General features: G+C 35.3%; 1 protein-coding gene across 1 annotated transcript; it reads left to right on the top strand.

Moving 5' to 3' along the window:
• The first annotated feature begins 5,496 nt into the window (after positions 1–5,496).
• Positions 5,497–19,504, top strand: LOC147401114 (Transducin/WD40 repeat-like superfamily protein). Its single transcript, XM_086442259.1, has 16 exons — positions 5,497–5,874; positions 5,955–6,140; positions 6,644–6,814; positions 8,340–8,745; positions 9,502–9,620; positions 9,757–9,834; positions 10,101–10,241; positions 11,792–11,836; positions 12,255–12,421; positions 12,511–12,589; positions 12,675–12,760; positions 14,768–14,897; positions 15,257–15,389; positions 17,617–17,783; positions 18,490–18,688; positions 18,881–19,504. The coding sequence occupies exons 1-16, from the start codon at positions 5,755–5,757 to the stop codon at positions 19,081–19,083; spliced, it is 2,430 nt and encodes an 809-aa protein (XP_086298385.1). The 5' UTR covers positions 5,497–5,754; the 3' UTR covers positions 19,084–19,504.
• The last annotated feature ends 445 nt before the right edge of the window (positions 19,505–19,949 follow it).

The following is a 19,949-nucleotide window of genomic DNA, read 5'->3' as shown; positions in this document are numbered from 1 at the left end:
AAAGTAGTTGGTTTATTTTATGTAATTGCCCACATTCTTATACTCTTTAATGCAGTTTTGGTCTTTATGGTTGGAAGATTAGAAATTTGGGAAAGTAGGGAATTTTCTCATTTTGACCACAAGTTCAAAGGATGAGAGTTGGTTCCACTGTTCCACTGCTTTTCACACACCCATCTTTCCCATTTCCATAACTGTTCTCTGTTTTCTTGAGGTTTCTTATTGAGAGATTCTATAGGCAAATCAACTTTACTTATGACACACCAATCTTTTGAAATTATATCAATATTTATCATATAGATTGGCGTGTTATAACTAAAAGTTGGTGTCTTAATAGAATCTCTCTTCTTATTTCTAGTTTCAAAGCTTTAACTCTTTTTTTTTTTTTTACTTCTTTATGTTGTATGCATGGTTTTTAAACTCGGTAGTACGTCTCGTTCGATATTGAGACAATGATTTTTAATTATTTAAAAAATCTGAAAAAATTCATAAATAACTCTTATAAACAAAAAAATTCAAAAAAATATAAAATTAAAAAAAAAAATCGATTTAGGAATGAAAAAATTGAGGGTTGAGACTTTAACTCATTTGTATCGATTAACTCGGATGAGATTTTGAAAATCTCATCCGATATGCCTCGTTTAATTCGCGAGTTTAAACATTACTGCGCTGTCTCGTTAGTATCGCCCGAGATAATCGAAAATATCGTCTGAGATGACTCACTTATCTCATGATACGCGGTCGTCTCATAACACTTTATGAGTTGGTCTTGTTGGACTCCGAGACCGAGTTAACTCGGACGATACGTCTCGGTCTCGGACGAGTTTATGTCTTTCACCTTATTATGTGGGTCTCATATATTATTCATAATTTACATGGTAATTTATTTTGATTTTTACATCCTAATTAGGGCTTATATGGTGTGCATAAAAAGGGCAGCAAAAACACTCAAGTTAGGTCCTACAATCAATCTGAGCTGATGATCACAGTTACCCATGAAAAATTTATTTCTGTTTCACTAGCCATTATCTTTTAGCCATCCAACACAATGCAACACTATTGATGGTTACTGTTCAATTGCATTGACCTTTCATTATTGATGAAGATCTCATATGTGAGACCCCACCACATATGAGATCCACATTGGTGGGCTCTCACCACATTTTCCCATGATTAGGTTTTATAGATTGTATTTAGGATCTAGAAGAATAGTATTTTAAAATTCGCATAGAGGAATGATGATGGTGTGAAAGGATTTGTCAAAGATTTGATGAGATTCCTAATCCTTTTATTTGTTTTATCATACTAAAGAGAAGTCCTCAACAGTGATTCCATCTCATATCTTCTTTTTGGGTATGTCTTTGCATCTATTTCACTTAGGGTTCCATAGAACATATTCTCCCAACCCTAATAATGATCCAACTAAAGACGAGCCAAGTATTTGGTTTAGCTTTAGCATCTAAAAGCAACCTTAAAGTCAAACATATTGGACGCTATTTAAAATGACAGTTCATTTATCTCATTATATTGAATAAGACAGCTTAAACATATCGGAAAATTTGTTTGAGATGACTCGGTCTTAGTCATGAAAGAGATGAGATGTCAAAACAAGTTTTAAAACTATGTCCCTACTTGTTGGCTATTAATAGTAAGTGTATTTAAGCACGACCGTGAGGAATTGAGTCCTATCTCACAGATTTAATGATAGAATGTGTGTTCTACAAAATCTATTTGTGTTCTATCTTCTTGAGATCATCTTGTTGGTGATAATTTTCTGTGTACTTCTCAGGAGTATTGTGATCGCATTCCAGTGATCAAGTAAATTTAATTTATGTAGATTGCACGTATGATTTCAAATGGGCTTGCCTTCTTTTTATAGGATTTTATTTGAGAGTTACTATTGGCACTCCAACTTTTACTTTTTACACTCCAATTAAAATAAAATAAATCAATAGTTAAGAATAAGTAAAAGTTGGGGTGCCAATAAAAATCCTCTCTCTTGATTTCTATTTGCTAGATTTACGGTCCTAATTGTAAACAAATGCGGAAGTTGTTTGAATGTGTTATAATGCTTTGCAATGTTGAGGTGTAATAAGTAAAATTTGGGGTACCGATATAAGCTCTCTTTTATTTTGGCTAGTATTATCTATGGTGTCCTACCCACTTTCAAGTTTTCTGAATAACATGTAGGCATGTGTTGGCAAGATGTTAAGAGTCCATCTAAGTAGTCCTTACATGTATTTGTTTGGAGAATGCGTTAGAGCAACTCCAATATAAAGAAGCATATTTGATAGACATTTTATTGTGGAGAGTCATTTTGCCTATTCAAAGGGTCTTCACTCCAATCATACTAATCAAAATGATTCTTTACGAATTCAGATACACTAAAATGTTTCACAATTGCTATCATTTTTATCGTTAACAGGTAGAGAGAGAGATAAACTCACTCTCTTCTTTTGTCTTTTCCAGTTTCTCTCTCCAAAATATTTAGAAGTAGAGAGCTCCATCCCGAGTGCATTTGAGTACTTTCGAAGGATTTTGACTCTGTAGAATAACAATTGGGAGATGATATAGAGTCAGAGTCAGAGTGCATTGGAGTTGCTCTTAGAATAGTTCATTCTATAATTATATGATCTTGGAGATTGGCAATTTTCTCAGATACTAATGGTCAAATAGTTTCTAGAATCACAAATGAATTTTCCTTGCTCTAAAGAATGTATTTCATATGATGTATATAGATAATACATATCATGCACCCATGATACACCGTAATCTTGATCTTCATCGAAGTGTGATATAATGTTTCTAATATGTTCTGATTATTACAATATAACTCGTCACTCAAAAGTCAATCAGATCATATGATTCTAATCAATTAATTTTCTTTTTTTAAATGAAAAAAGTTGGATATGGGACCTGATTTTGGTTAGATCGAAACTTGTTCAATCCGTCAGAAGTTTTAAAACTCTTGACCGAGTAAACCAATTTGAATTGATTCAATGTTTTTTTTTCCTTCTCAATGTTTATTTTCATCGATAGAGAGATTTTGTGATTATTCTGACTAGTCTCATCTACCATCTTGTTTTATGCATCTCAAAGTCTTGTTTTTCGCATCTCAAAGTCTTTTTTTGATGGTGGCTGAGGCTTAGTAAGGCTGTTTTTTTTTTTTTTTCTTTTTTATCCTCACTATCATAGTAAAGAAACGATTTTATTTTATTATTAATTTTATTTTATTTTATTTTTTATATAATTATTATTATTATTTTTTGGGGTAGACATTTTGAAGTTGAGGTGACCCACTAGTGTGTGGCAAATTCCAACCTAATAAACCTGATCGTGCGAAAGCAGGCAGAGATGTTACGATACTTTTTGGTTGGTGGTTAGGAGTGTGACATGGACAAGAACAGGTAATCCATGTGGGGTGGTCCTAGGACATGGATTGACAGGAGCTCGACTTTGAAGTGGGCACGCTACTTCAAAATTTTGATGAAACCCTCATTGTTGCAAGACATGTGGCTTTTTGAATTTATTTCATGTCCTGATATTTCTATCAAAATTTGAGATATCTCTTTGAAAATGTCACGTGTAATCCAATGGAGAGGGTTTCTTCAAAATTTTGAAGTGGTTTGCCCGCTTCAAAGTTTTATTCGATTACTGGAATCATTAGGGCTCATTAGCAAGTACATCTGGACTGAATTTTGATTTTGCCCGCTCTTTTAGGGGTGGAACTTGGTTTGGTTAGAGGTCAAATTGAAACCGACCTGACATAGGTCGTTTCCTCTAAATAAGAATTTGAACCGAACCAAATTCCAATGGAAGCAAATCAACTCAAACTGAACTAAAGTCGGTTTGGTTCAGTTCTATGGGTTGCCAATATTCTATAAAAAAATATTTTTTAATGAAAAAATAAACATAAAATTTCATACAATAATATCATTAAGTTTTTCATAAAAAACATTAGTTTATCTATAAAAGATCGTTAATCTATGTCCTAACTCCAAAAGTAATTCATAATAATTATTATATACATATATAATAATGTATATTATTTTATAAAAACAATATTATATAAAAAATTTCTTATTCTTTTAGAAACTCAAATAAGTTTAAAACTACTTTATCTTCATTAAAAGTTAAAAGTTGCACTACCACTTCTTTTCTTGAAATGTATAAGCATGCAAGTACAAATATTTATTGAGAGAGAAATATAAATAAATAAATAAAAAGATATATATTTTTTATGGTTGAAATGTAACAATTCACTTTTGATTTGCAAGTAAAATCCCTTTATTTTATTTTTATACAGTGGTATTCCCATGGACAATGGGTCCTAATATCGTATTTGGGCTTGTATCCAGTCTATAGACCATTGGGCCTTATTCATCAGACTAGTACACTGGGCATTGGTCTGACCCACACAACCCTTTTGCCAGGTAAGTCAGAAGGCTTTGGAGGTTCAAACACACGATCAGGGGCAAGCCTTGCTAGTGTCTTACCATCTCACCACACCCCTGGTGGGTAAAATCCCTTTATTTTATTAGTTATGAATCATGATTAATTTTGATTAAATTTTTAAAAATTCTTAATATCATATACTTTTATAAAAAAAATATATCGGAAACCCAATGTTATCCATTAAGAAAAAAAAGCCTAGTATGATCGGTCTCCACTTTTAATGTTTCCTTCTAGAAACTAAGGAAATACTTAACATACTCTTTAAGGGAGGAGGTTGCTTGAGGGTTGGACATGGGCATTGCTAAGTCAAGCCATGGGCAAGCACGTGGACATGCCATCCACTCGGCCATTGAGCAGGCCATTCGCTCCGCCATGGGGCAAGCCATCCTCTCGGCCATTGGACAGGCCATCCGATCGGCCAAAGCTCTAGATAGTGTAGATACTCTATTCATACGTGATATCGAGATTAACATCTCAACAATTGATATAAGAGTTTAGGATAGAATTTTGTTTCTCAATTAAAATTGAATAATAGGGATTGTTTTGATTATTTCCATGAAAATATATTGAATTTTTTTGTTGACCCATTGCCAATAAGCATCTCCGGATCTCGTTGGTCATCCTGATCGACACCCCATTAATCTTCTCAATTGTTCTCAGGGTTGAGAATCCCCATAAATCCAAGGGAACTTAATTATAAAACCTCTAGGCTTAAAGGCCCAGTCCAAATTCCTTGGACTAGACCAAATCAGGTAAATGGACTTAGATTAACCAATGCCCATTAAATCGAAGACCCAACCCATAGCCCATTAAACCTACGACTCAACCACAAGCAGGTCTGTGGGAGTTAGGACTCATGATCGGTCTAAGTTGAGCACTATTAAACCATAGTCGCAGCAGAATTTAAAGGGCTGATGTCTTATTAGACATGCCCTACCTTGGATCGGGCTAACGGTTCAATGGGCCCAATTGATTGCCTTCTCATTTGTTTTCAAATGATTCGTTGGATGCTTTCCCTGTCCAACGAATGGTAACAACTAACATATATGAATCATGTCTGCTAGGGATATAGGGTTTAGGGTTTTGCATCCCGTCCCCCAAATTTCTCTTTCAAAGACAATCGCCATTAAGATCTAGGGTTTAGCTGTTCATCACTGTGATTACGTCTCTGCATCGCCATCACTGATTTTGTTAGTTTTTCTTCCTCATTATCTCAAAGAACATCAAACAAATTAAACCAATACAACTGTTGGAAAAACCCTAGAACCCCCAATTTCCCCTTTTTTTCTCTCTCTAGAAGCCATGATCACAGGAGGGAAAACCTTCGTTTCTTCTCCTCCTGCTTTTTCCAGCGATGGAAAGAAACTGCTTATCTGTACGGGCAACACTGTCTCAATATTTAGCACCTCAACAGGCTTACAGGTAGTTCTAATTTTTATGATTTATTTACTAGTTTTAGGGTTACAAATAATGGACTTGTTCAATTATTTTTTCTGTAACAGATAATGGAGTTGGAGGGTCACACAGCTTTGGTTTCATCTGTTATTGTTGTACCAGCTTCTACTCCTGCAAGTAAAGTGTTGTCTTACTGTTGGACCTCATCACTTGATGGAACTATTTGTTATTGGGATTTTTCTATCCCAGAATTGATTAAGAAGGTCGATGTTCGGCTGCCCATTCATTCGATGGTAAGACAGATTTAATGATTTGTTTTAGTTATAAGTTCTTCATTAGATACTGGGCATTTTGATTTTATTCAATATGTCTTTATTTTGTTCAATTGACACTGAATTAATATATGAAAATGATTTTTAACATTACCCTTCAATTTATCGGTTAAGAGAGTGAAGGATGGATTACTAAAAGTGTTGGTTTTATAACCATTTGATGACCCTTTGCTTATCTCTAGTACTAAATGGTAGAAGGTTTTAATGGCTTGTTTTCATTACAAGTTCTTCATTAGATATTGCGGCAGTTTCGGTTTTATTCCCTCTGTTGTTATTTTGTTCAATTGATGTTGAATTAATATGTGGAAATGATTTTTAACATTACCCTTTAATTTATCAGTTAAGAGAGTGAAGGATGGATTACTAAAAGTGTTAGCTTTATAATTATTTGATGACCCTTCGTTTATCTCTAGCACTAAATGGATTCAAGCTTGATTTTTTCAATTTGTTTCATGTGTTTTCAGGTGATTCCAAGTATATTGGCTCCACCAGTTGATAGCAATGGGAAGCCTTCTGATCTTTTCGCATTTATCTCTGTTAAAGATATAAATAAACCGAGCAACCAATTACTTGGACAAATCTGGAAGTGTAACTTAACAAAGGCTTCTCTAGTTAGTGGTGGAATTTTGGCAAAGGTGCACTTAGATTGCTCTTTTATGCTATTTTCTTCTTTGCTGCTGATATTCTGGAAGGACATTATCTTGTGGAACAGTGTTGCTTTTGTGTGTGTGCATTTGACGTGTTTAAGTATGCTTCAGGAAAACATTCGTGTGCTCTGAAACATTTGATTTTTGACATGTTTAAGTATGCTTCAGGAAAACATTCATGCGCTCTGAAACATTTGATTTTAGTACAAGTCTTACTGTATGTATAGAGATGGTTTGGTACAGTTCACAAAATGTACCGAAACATTCGAAATTTTGCAATATTCTGTTCCAGTATGTCAGAAAAAAAAAAAACTGAAATGTTCATCTGAAGCATTCCAAACGGATCAGAACTTTGAGCCATGTAATTGGGTGTACTTCATGTGCAAACATTATTATCGTTAGTGCCTTAACCCTATTTTTGGTTATGGTTAAAACGAATCTTGTTTAAATTCTATGTAGATATCTTTCTCAATTTTATGCAATCATAAGTGAAATTCATATTTAAATGTTTATTACTTAAATATAAATCATAGAATGATGAACACACATTGGAAGATAAGATAAATCTCAAGTAAATCATAAACAGTTAATTTAATGACTATCAAAATGTGCTTCCTGAGTGTTATGTGACTGATAAGTACCAAACTAACTAATTTTTATTTTTATTTTTGATAGGCTACGAAATAATTCTTTTTTATAAGATGACAGTAAAACGGGTTTATGCTTGTTAGAATGTTAGAACTGAAGTTCCGTCAATCAAGAAACAACATGTTCATAGGATTAGGTTTTAGATATGCACGAGTGGAAAGACTTCTAAAGATAAAATTTTGAAATGAGTGCATTCAAGAGAATATAGGAAAAGCTGAATTCATGTTAAGTTAAAGAAGACTCAATTGAGATGGATCAATCATGTACAATGAAGACTAATGATAGCACTAGAGTCTAGAGGAGGAATGTGCAAGTTGAAGGCTACAAAGGACATGCAGTAAAGTCAGGAGAAAGATTTGGAGATTCTTTCCATAATAGAAGACATGGATTAGAGTCGGATGGAGGAATAGCAATCGTGGATGCATATAGTTGGGGTAAGGTTTCTGGTGGTGATGAGTAATTCATTGATGAATTTTTTTTTGAAAGAACCAGAAATGATGTAAATATGTTATACAAATACAATATAAAATTATGAAGGATTTTATTTAACTATACATATTTAAAATCATTACTTAAGCATATGAACGGGCTAATTGATAAAACTAGGAAAATGAGAAAAAAAATTAAAGTAACAGTAGTCTAACACTTTTATTCGACAAGACATCAATTGAAACTTAGAGAAGGATTCGTTTCAGTACTACTCTTTTTTTGTAGACTGTTAGATAATTCATTATTCTTGTTATTTAATAGTATCAGATATATATGTGTGTGTGTGTGTGTACATTTCTTTTTTATCATTTTAATGTATTTGAGATTTCTTAACAATTAATTTATATGCTTAAACTTGGATTGTCTTGTCTTTCAGACTCGTCACCCAGAGTTCATCACCATAAGTACGTACGGGGAGTTTTTTGGCATCCGAAACAAGCGCAAGCTTCATGTATGGAAGATCCTTGGAAAAAACTCACAATGTGATGTCAAGAAGATAAAGTTGCATCATACAAAGGACCTAACTGTTCTTGCTTTCCATCCGAATGAAAGAATAGTTGCTGCAGGTGATAAAACTGGGAGGATTTTGATTTGGAGAGGTTTTGGAAATAGAACATTCTCAGAAAGGGAAGGACCCTTGAATCAAAGAGTGGTAGAGAATGTAGAAGAAAGGCCTGGGGTAAGGGGAGATGATGATGCTGACTCATGCACAACATGGCATTGGCATCCAGCTGAAGTAAAGGTTCTCTCTTTCTCCTCAGATGGAGCTTATCTATATTCAGGTAAAGAAAACACCGTTCTAGCAATAGCAAATCTTGTGTTTGAATCACCCCTTAGGGGCCAGCCTTGGGGATTTTTCCCATAAATTTCTTGGTGAGTGTGGGGGGAGGGGACTGCACGAGCCGAGGATTACTTGGGGGCTCTAGGAGGCCTGGACACCTTGATTACCCCAAAAAAAAAAAACGAAAGAAAAAAAATCTATGGTACCCTGTTGTGGACTTTAAGGATGCATGCCTGTGCAAATTTGGCACAAGCATTAGGTTAGGGGCTAGATGGGGTTACACAACATTCAATAGGTTTACCTTGGAGATCTCCCACAATCTAATTGAGGTGTTCACAAGCCTTGGATCCATCCACAGAATTTCTTTTGGTAAAAAAATTGTTCTAGTATTCCTGCAAAAAAATCTATGGGAAGGATGGTTGCGATTCACAAAAAGTGCGATATTGGATGCCTCCTAGGCGAGAGCCATTGAATGAGGTTCCGTGTCCTTGCATGTCCGCTGCCTATACACTACAGTTTTTTTTGACATTTTGCTCGATGTGTTCCATTTGAGCTTCATGGAATTTTTTTTTCTTTAGGTGTTAATTGCAATATTTTCATGAATTATCCAGTCTGTGACCAGTTTCTGATGGAAACCCATTTGATGGGTGGGGGTGGTTATTAAAGAATATTTGATTCTAATGTTTATATCTATCTATCCATATATATATATATATTACATTCCTCCTCACCTTATCAATGTTTTACACGTACATAGGTGGAAAGGAAGGAGTTCTTGTGGTTTGGCAGCTAGATACTGGGAAGAAGAAATTTCTGCCACGTATTGGAGCTCCACTTTTATACTTTACATTTTCTCTTGATCCTTCACTCTCCTCTGTAAGAACTCATTTTTTACTCCAATTTAAGATATTCTAATGAACTTTAAATATGTCTGTCAGAATGAAAGTAGTTGGTTTTTGCTGTAAAAGAGAACGTTGTTGATTTTAGTGGTACTAAAGTAGTTCATGATCAGATTTCTTGTGCAGATAATCAAATTCATCTGCTGAAAATGCCTTCGATGGAAATTTTGAAGTCCATTTCTGGGATCAAGGTGTGCCATCCATAGTTTTGCTATATTTATTATTTTTTTATACAGTAAATATAAGATAAACTTTAACAGGTGGTATAGGGTTTCCCCTGGAGGTTCCCCAAGGGTAAAAAATTCCCATATTTTTGTCCAAAAGAGTGCAACAGAATGTGTGGTTATGTTAATCGAATTGAGTTGATTCTTGGCATTGGAGCTTGACTTTCTTCCTTCAATTTTGCTAAGATTGTAGTACATGTACTTAAATAAATTCTCACTCAATGTCGATTCAGCTTCCGTTTTCATTTCCAGAGATCTATGAGGGCTTATGCAGTGGGTTCACCTTTGATCACAATGCTGGTTTAGTTGCTATACCGACGGAATCCTATTGCATACAATTCTACAGTTTGTTTGACAATCGTGAAGTTTCACAGGTAGGAAAGTTTAGTTCCAAAAGTTCGCATCACATTCATCGGCTTGTGTTAAATTTTCCATATTTATTTGTTTGCCTAGTTGTCTCATACTTGAAATGAGCATTTTTCTCCGATCTTCTCATTCATGTTTAGAGTGGTGTTTTGGATGCATAACTACAGATGAAACCTGAGATTTTCTTGAGAGAACGGGAGTTTGTGTCTTCTCTATCCCTGTTTAGTACATATGGGGCACATGCGGGAATCGGGATGGTGGTGGTGGATGTGGGGTTTGGTATGGACCCACCATTCAATACATCACTCACCCAGAGATTTTCTTATAATAAAACCAAAACAAAGAGGTCATACTGCACAAAATTTCAGACTGGGCAGATGCTGGATATTACACATACATATACATACACATTGGTATGTGTGTGTGCATGTATGCAATCACTGTATTTTCTTACTTTAAGAGAATATGGTATGTTGGATTCCATCTGACTGTTCAATTCCATTCCTTTGAGTCGTTAGATGGTTTGGACAGAGTAATGGTATTTCTGGATTGTGAAGATTCAAATGGCATTTCATTATCACAATCTGTGCTTTCTGACTTCTAAGTTCTGACCAGGTACATTAGGGTATTATGTTCTTAGAATATACGGTTTGGTGGTTTTAAACTAAAATGTGTTTAGGGTTTACTAAATATTGCTTCTTCTTTTTTTTGATAAGTACAAAATGTGGGTTCTTGTATGGGAAGTTTTAGTAATGGTATTTAGGGCACATTACCCTTATTTTTTCATTAGATCATCCTTGGTTTATTGTGGGTTCAAACTAAAAAGTTGTGTAAGGTGTTAACTAAATAAGGCTTGGAAGTTTTAATAATGGTATTCTGGGGGAAGTTTAAAATCTTGTTTTGATGCAATGTTTCGATCAGGAGAAAAACCAAAATGATAAAACATTCTGAGACATTCCCAAATAAGTTCAGACATTAAGAGACAATCTGAAACACTCAGTGTTTTGGGATCACTGTTTCTCTCCGGTCTCAGCTGAAACGTGAATGATCTGCTGAAACATTTAGAAAGGCATGACACTCTGAACCATAATTCTGGAGGAACCTTGTCCTCATTTTCTTATTAGGAATGGGACGTAATATTAAATTCAGTAACTGAACACACTTTCTTTGTTTTGTTGTGGAAATTTGTTGAGGCTAGAAGCTCCAAATTTGTGTTTGACTCTCAGGCTTATACATAGACATAAAGGCTTGTTTTACTCTGCTGATAATATCATTCCAGTAATTTGTTTTGAGATATTTGGTTTTATGGTGTGTTGAAATCTTCATCATATCGAAGTTAGCTACTTGCCTCATGCATATTAGGTTGATTTTTCAACCTGGTCCAGGCTGGGAGCCGGGGGGACCTATTGAATGCTGTGGGACTTGTTGAATGGTGTTCTTAAACTTCCTGCATGCGTGCCATGGTTAGAGAGGACTGGAGTTCCTACTCTCCCAAGAAGTTTAGTTTTCCTCTTTACATATTTCTGAAAATATAATGAGTTTACTATGCTTTTTTCAGGTTCAAATTTGTGAAAGAAACCATCAGCCCGATGCTGACATCACGGTATACAAGTTTTCTTAGTTTTTTTTCCTTCTTTGTCACAGGGGGTTCATCCCATTTTTTAATTTCTTTCTTTTCTTAATATGTTGCTATTTCTCAGCAAAATTGACGGTTTTATTGAGAAAAGTTGATATTTTTTTCATTTTGGTCTTTGCATGCCTTTAGCTTCCATGTAATGCAGACATTATCTTTGTCATCATTAAAGGGATATATGCCAGAGACATATATTTTTCCGTCCATATTGAATGTTTTGAGATTGTCTTGTCTTGGATTTTATCGGTTGACCAAAACAATGCCTCATGATGAGACTGTAAATATTGTTTATGTGAATTTATATTTATGTAATTAGACATGTTGAAGTTTGTTTGGTTGATAATTACTATGAAACAAGGTTAGAGATTGTACTCTTTGTTGGTTGCAGTTAGTTGTGACTTTATTAGCTCTCTCCATGGATGGCTCCAACCTCAGTACTGTCGAAGTTAAGCTTGCTGAAGAGGGAATTGGTGGTCTTGTTTGTCTCAAGTTTTGGGCTTCTGGTTCTCGTAAGGGAGACTTCACATTGTCTACCATCATCTATGAGCCTCATAGGTTTCATCTTGGCCATTCATCTAGAATTTTGCGTGGTTGAATATTCTGATATTATTTTACTGAAATTTATCTTCTTTTGTAATTATTAGTGATGCTGGAATTTCTGCTCTGGCATTTCATCCTACCCGTGATATGGCTGTGAGTTCTTCTTATGGTGGAGACTTTAAGGTAATCTTTGCTCCCCCACCTAAAATTTTGAGTATTCTCTATGCACTTTAGGAAATCTGGTGATTGATGGATTTCCATTTCTCAGATTTGGGGTCAGAGTAACAACCTGCATCAGAAAGATCAAATGCCTGAGAAATCTGGTTGGAGATGCCACTCTGTTGGTTCATACAAGTATGGTCCTTTTGTGTGCTTTATTCTTTTTTCGAAGGTTATTACAGTTCATTTTTTAAAATAGGAAATTCATTGTGTCACTCTGGTCAGGAATAATTTTTTTCCCCTCATAATGTATTGGATACATACATGTGGCGTTTAAAGGGGTGAAATTTGATTATCCCAAATGGGATAACTCCTATGCCCAGAATCAAAACCTGATTAAGTGATCTTAACCATCACAGTGTTGAAGAAATGATATTCAAATATTCTATTTTTTGAAATCCAAACCATTCATCAAACCATGAAAGTGTTAATGATAGATAAATTTCTTAGATCACTTAATTTCAGCTTTCCTCTCACCCTTTTAGAAAACCTCAGGTTGTACCAACCACTCTTTTCTCACTAATGTTGTCATTGGTCTTCGTTGTACACGCCCTAACCATCTCAATTACACTTTCCTTGTTCTTTTGTCTCTATTCTTATATTCCTCTAGATTTCATTTCTTATTCTCTTTCCTAGTCCTACCACTCATTTCAACATCCCTGTCATTATGCTCATTTTTTTTATAGGTCAAGAAATTTATTAATATATGTAAAAAAAATAAAAAAGGAGGACAAGAGGCCTGCCTTTGAACAGAACAACGACCACGAAAATAACCTCAAAACTTGCAAAGCGATTTCCATCTAAAAATGAAATCCTTAAAAAAAACAAAAACAACCTCCAAAGTCCAGATACAATTTTGACCAATAAAAGATGAATCCCACAATGTTGATTATGATATCCTTGCATGTGAGTCTTCCCATCAAATTTCTTTCCTTCCAAATACCCCAAATACTGCAAAAGGGATAATAGACCATACATCATTCCTTTATGCCTTGATGATTTGATTTTCCAACAATGAAAGAGAGGCTCCTTCCATAAACTTACCTAGTTTTATTGCTCTCTTGGAGGCTCCATCCCTTTGCTTGAGGCATATAGAAAGAGAGGAATCTTAGGGTGCTCGTGGGGAAGGAGGAGGTGCAAGTAGCTATACTTGGAATTGAGGCCCTTTGGTACAAATGGTCCTTGGTGTTCAACGAGTTTAGAAGGCTTTGATAATTTTATATTTATATGCGATTAATTTGTAATGGAAAGAGGTTCTTTTTTGGTTCCCTTCTTTGCTCTAAGCAGGTTTCAATCGTAACCTCTACAAATTTTTTTGGATTCCTCCCTTTTGGTATGATCATCCTTATTCCCACTACCCACCCCAACCCCCATCCCCTTTCCAATCCCTGACAAAAAGAAAAAGAAGAAAAGAAAATCAGCTTGATTGGTTGTTGGCCACATAAGATTTCTGTACCGTATCTCCTCATTATCAACCGGTCACTGATCCTACGTTAACATCATCACTAATCTCTTCATTATGGATAATAGAATCTAGCATCAAATGGAGAAATCTCAACCATTAGTTTTTCATGGGAAATCAGACTATAAACCTCATACTCTAAGCACTAAGAGAGGCGAAATGCTACATAACACTAGTGCCAATCGACTGACTCCTCACCTTGACATGCTTCAAATCAAGAGACATTTATTTCCCTATCTTACCGATCAAAAAAAAATTTATTTCCCTATCTGAGGAGCCCAATATCTCTCCCACACGCTTACAAACCATAGAAATCGCACATCATCCAGCATTGAAGTAAGGAGTGTTGCAGCTCCATGAAAGATACAGGCCACCACTCATAATAAGAAAAATAAAGAGTTTTAGAATGAATTGAATTGGTCTGGTACCATGTTACAACTTAAGAAAATTGAAGAAGGCAGAGGAGAGAGAGAGAGAGTTAGGCTACTATTACTTACTGATTCATCATGTAAAAAAGAAATATATATATTTCATATCATCTTAGTTAGCAACCGAGCATTCATTAATGCAAGTATAAAAACAGAACATGCAGCTGAATGCAATTGGGGAAATTGCAAAGTTTAATATACCTTTCACCATATCCTCTTGTCAGATGTGATAAAATATGGTTTGTCATGCAGGAAAAGGCCCATGACTGCTGCTGCATTTTCTGCCGATGGCTCCATCCTGGCTGTGGCTGCAGATACCGTTGTCACATTGTGGGACCCAGACAAAAATGTTCTTGTTGCTGTAATAGGAGAGACGCTTACGGTGATCCTATCTATCTTTTTACCAAAATCTGTTTTAAGCCATTCTTTGAAGGTGTCACCTCAGTGAGGTGCTAAAGTCACTATGTGGTAATACCACAGACCTTTGATCGAAACACCCATCAAATAAAAAGATGTAGTTTTTTTTTTTCTGAGCTATGCTTGTGAATAGAAAGCCTAAACTGTTTCATAATGGCCCATTGAGAGGTGGTCTAATTGATGAATAATGTGCCGTGTGCAAGGTGTTTGATATCCAACACAGCCAATCCCTTTGATGCAGGCATCAACATATATTTTTTCTTCTTTTGTGTGTACAGGGCATTAATATTCACAACCTCATTCTCTTATTATTATTTTTTTCAGAGCATGGTGGCACTATCTTTTGTTGGAAAGTCGGAATATCTCGTGTCAGTATCCCAAGGACCAAAGCCACATTTATCTATTTGGAGCATGTCAAAGCTTTCTTTATCTTGGTCATATAAACTTCTCGTAGAAGGTGCGCAGTTTCTTTTTTCATTGTTTTTAGCTCACAAAGAAGGTTGGGAATTTATATTAGTTAAAAATAGATAGTTGACAATTGGCCTGCTATAGATATGCATGTGATCAATCAAGCTACTCAAATTAATGGACCAAATTTTGGATGGGGCATGAGCCCAAAATCCTTGGAAGACTGACAAGCTTTCTGTATTGAACTGCTGCTTGACATAAGTAACAAATACATGGACATGTGTGTAGGTGTCCACTTCAAATACAAGGTGTCTAATTATTTGTGAAATCGAAAGTATTCTTTTCTAAAAATGGAGAAAAAAATCATACTCCATGGACTTTTCAAGGACCTTATAAATGTAAGTAGATTTATATATGGAAGACTATCAGACAACTTACTACTATAGCTCTCTCTCTAAATAAATAAAAGAATCTGCCCTTGAATAAAAACTGGAAAGCCTCTCTCAAGGGTCTGCCACCGGACCATTTATCTTTTTTTTTTTTCCAATAAGTACCACTGCACCATTCCCAAAATCTCACCTTATCTCCTCCCCAGTTGTAAAGGAATTTTCTCCAATAAAATTCCGGTGAACTTCCTTAATGCCTTTCCACACCCACACCTGAAGGGAGGCTTAGGAATTCCACTCTCAAGACCCATCTGTTATAATACCCATATTTCCAGACACTCCTTGTCGAAATGCCGTCACCACTCCCCAAGGACAGCCCTGTTCGTTCTCCTGATATTTCTCAGGCCTAAGCCACCTTCAGCATTTGGATGGTAATTCACATGCGTTGTTGTGCGTTGGGACAGGGTGTGTGCATTGCAACGAGACTAGCTCGGGGGTCAAGCTTTGTTTTTCCTTTTCTTTTGTCTTGTCGTTTTCTTTTGTCTTGTAGTTTGCTTTGTTTTTGGGCTGGTCATCTCTACCCCCTCATTTTCTTCTCAATAAATTATCTTTATCAATCAAAAAAAAAAAAAATTCTCATTCTCTCTTTGGAATCATATTTTGATGTAAAAATCGAAGTAAAGTGTGCGTTGTTATGTGTCTTAACTGTATGTGTATTGGAAAGTGTATCTTTGTCGATATTGTATGGAGTATGGACGATGCAAAAAAATGGTAAGTATCGTGTCATTGTTGCTTTGTTGCAAATCAAACTCTTGGACAAATCAATTTTTTTGGAGTCATCCTTTTTGCCCATCAGTTATACTTTTTAGATTGTACTAGTTGGATATATAGTAGTTGATTTATCTATAAAATAAAATAGTTGATTATATCATGTACTGAATGAGTTTTCAATAAATGGTAGAAAACTCATACAGGGGTTTATTGTTGTATCAACTGTGTTTCATTTCAATAAAGATGTTTGACTTATCAAAAAAAAAAAAGGTTTAAAATGATTGTTCTTTATATGTATATGCAAATTTATTGATGCAGTGAAATAAAAGAAATAGGGAGGGAGTTTCCTGAGAAATGGGACCCTTTGCATCTCTTGTCAATACTGGCATTCTCTTTAGCTCCGAGTTCTGTCACTACAACAATACAAACCTTAGCAAGAAAATTTATGAGCTTCCAAGGGCCTCCTCTGTTCCTCAAGTCAAAGTGATTTTACAAGAGTCTTCCTCTGAGACAACCAGTCCTTGAAAAGGATTGGTTGATGTAAATCTCTCTAAAGGGCTAAAATGTCTTCCTCTGGTCATTTTCATCTATTTGCCTGGAAAATGCACGAACTATCTTGCCTTCTTTATCTCGGACTCGGAGAACTCTGCTAATACTTGGTCAATTGAAATTATAGTAAGATTACCATTGTAGTCATTATATTTTATCCTTCTATGATTACTCTCCAAATTATCATAGTTTTAGATTTCTTGATGCTAAATATAATCTCCATCCAGCATCTCTCATCATCCCGCACTTCAAAATTCTATCTTACACTCTAGCATCTGTTGATCTCACCACGCACTACACTGGCATTCTCTTTCTACAAAATGATACAAAATTTGTAGGAACTTATCCTTCGTTCATAGCAACCAAATGCACCATTTATTAAATGTCTGAAGGTATAATTTCCTCACAAGTCCTAAGAATGTTCCATTGACCCTATTTGTTAATACCTCAGAGGGGCACCCCTTTTTTATCAGATGTGAATGTCTACTCATTGCAATGTTTATGCTATGTGAGGCTTCGATGGTCATACCTCTATGTAGCATCTCAATTAGAGTTTTCCGTTTTTTGCAGCCGTAGCCTGTTCGATGGATGATTCTTGTTTTGCTGTTCTAGCCCTTATTCCTACATCAACTAAGAGGGTGGAACCTGATGAGATCACATTGCAAGACAGAGATGGGGTTATCTTATTATTCAATGTTGAAGACCCAATTCCTGTGGCTACTTGGTCTGTAAAGAAGGTATGCTTTGGTCTGGATCCTCTCTTCTGTACTATCATTATGGACTTACATGATGCAGTGTCATGAAATTTCATCTCTTAATTGATTTAAAATGAGAGCTGCTATTGGCACCCCAACTTTTGCTTATTACACCCCCAATTTCTTAAATTATTTATCACACTCCAATTAAAGATTAAGACACACTCTTCAGACATTACAAAGGTTTGGCTCAAATTATAATCTCAACCTTACAAAACATATGACACTCGTTCGAACAATTTCAGTAATCGTTTACAATTATGATTAGGCTCGTATAAAATCCTAAACTCAAAAAATAAAATAAATAAATAAATAGAAATCTAGCAAAAAAAGAAAAAAGAAAGAAAGATAGTTCTTTTATCGGAACCCCAAGTTTTACTTATTCTCAACCATTCACTTATTTTCTTTATTTTTAATTGGGTGTAATAAGTAAAAGTTGGGGTTCCAATAGCAACGCTTTAAAATTAGAAGCTGGAAACCATGTTCAAATTACTTTTCCAAGGCATCTGGCTTGTTTTGGGGTATGACCAGTGGAGTCATTCTCTGTTTCTAGGTGCCTACAAGTGGTAGTGTGCATCATTGCCAATGCATGAGGATGCTTTGTATACATCCTCTTGTCAACTTTTAAAGAATACTGAATTAAGATACCATCATCAACATTTCTTATCTCTTAATGTTCCAATCTCAGGCAAAGGGAGGAGGAATTTCTTTTCTTCAACCGGATCCTTCTTTGTTTGATGAGAAATTTTCAGATGGAAAAGCACCTCCTGCGATGCTTGTATATATAAATGGTGATCACGAATACATCATCTTTGATCCATACAGCAAAGAAGACCATAAGATTAGCAGGAATCGTAGGAAGAGTCCTGTTCCGCTCGAGGAAACAGGTGAATCCTATTGGCTTCTGTTTGTCCTTTATTTTTATTATTGGCTCATTGCTTTAAATCTGATTCATGTTTCATAAATCTTTTGAAGAGAATCTATGAGTTCTAATGTTACATATCTGAAATTGTCTGAAACAGTATCTTCTGCATTCCTGAGCGTCGTCTTTCATTTAACTTATTTTTCTCTGTTTGTAGGAAATTTTGGGTATGCATCTATCTACGGGGAGCTCCCCAAGTTTGACATTCTTGATCAGACTCTATCAGTCCCATTTGCACCATCAGCAAAGCCTTGGGAAACCATATTCAGTGGATCATCACATGTTCTTCCTCCACTCACAAAATTGTGTTTCACATTCATGGAATCCTTGCTTGAAAGGATACCAACGGTTCAGGATTAATTCTGTAGGTTTAAGTTTAAAGCTCTTTTAAGATTCGTTATGTGGTGGGGTTTCCTTTTGTCCAAAATTTATGCCACACTGGTGGCATGTTTATCACTGATGGGGAGGGAGAGAGCAGATTTACCAAAGATGACTAAGTGCGTCAATGTGGTGAAGTGGCAATGTATCTTCTGAGTTGGTCTGGTGAAATTAAAGGCTGTTACAGTTTTGGGTTGAGTTTATTTTTGGGATGAATGTATCCGTTGCTTTTTATACAACGTATTAGATGGGAAAGTATATTAGTGAAATAGAATTAAGTCTCTTTATTACTTTTTGGTTTTTAATTTAGTTATCTTGTAAAAGGGTTTTTCTCCCAGATTTTTTTTCTGTTTTGGGGATTGGTGATTGGTCATTACTTCCATTGATGAGATTATTCTGTTCATGTTTTTGTCTTTTTAACGCAATCTAGACGAAGCAGAGTTGGGTGAGCTTTTGATGGTTTGGCGTATTTTACTAATGGATCAGAAAAACAGTGAACTGGTATTTCACATTTCAGTGCTCTTTGCTTTGGCCAATTTTAATATCTCTTGTCAAATTTAGGTGATCCAGAGGTTTCTGCAAAAATATTTGGTAATCTGAAATCAAAATGAATTGTTGCTCAACAATTGAATCTGTTAATACAAGCTGGCTATACCTCCCCAAGACTGGCACTAAAGGGTTAGGTGCAAGTTGATTTTTTATTTTTATTTTTAAGGCTTCAAAAAGTTATAAATTCACCAAATTTCTGAATTCGTTTAGAGCCATTGAAACTAGCTTTCATCAATTAAGGGTCCAAATCTCCCATCTTTCCTGAATAACGGCTGGAGATAGAATAAATTTGTTATTTT

This window comes from Akebia trifoliata, chromosome 5 (genome assembly GCF_017979445.1).
Source record: "Akebia trifoliata isolate Shusen 1 chromosome 5, ASM1797944v1, whole genome shotgun sequence".
NCBI lineage: Eukaryota > Viridiplantae > Streptophyta > Magnoliopsida > Ranunculales > Lardizabalaceae > Akebia > Akebia trifoliata.
Note: the sequence above shows the minus strand (reverse complement) of the source record. Positions and strands in the feature narration are given on the sequence as shown.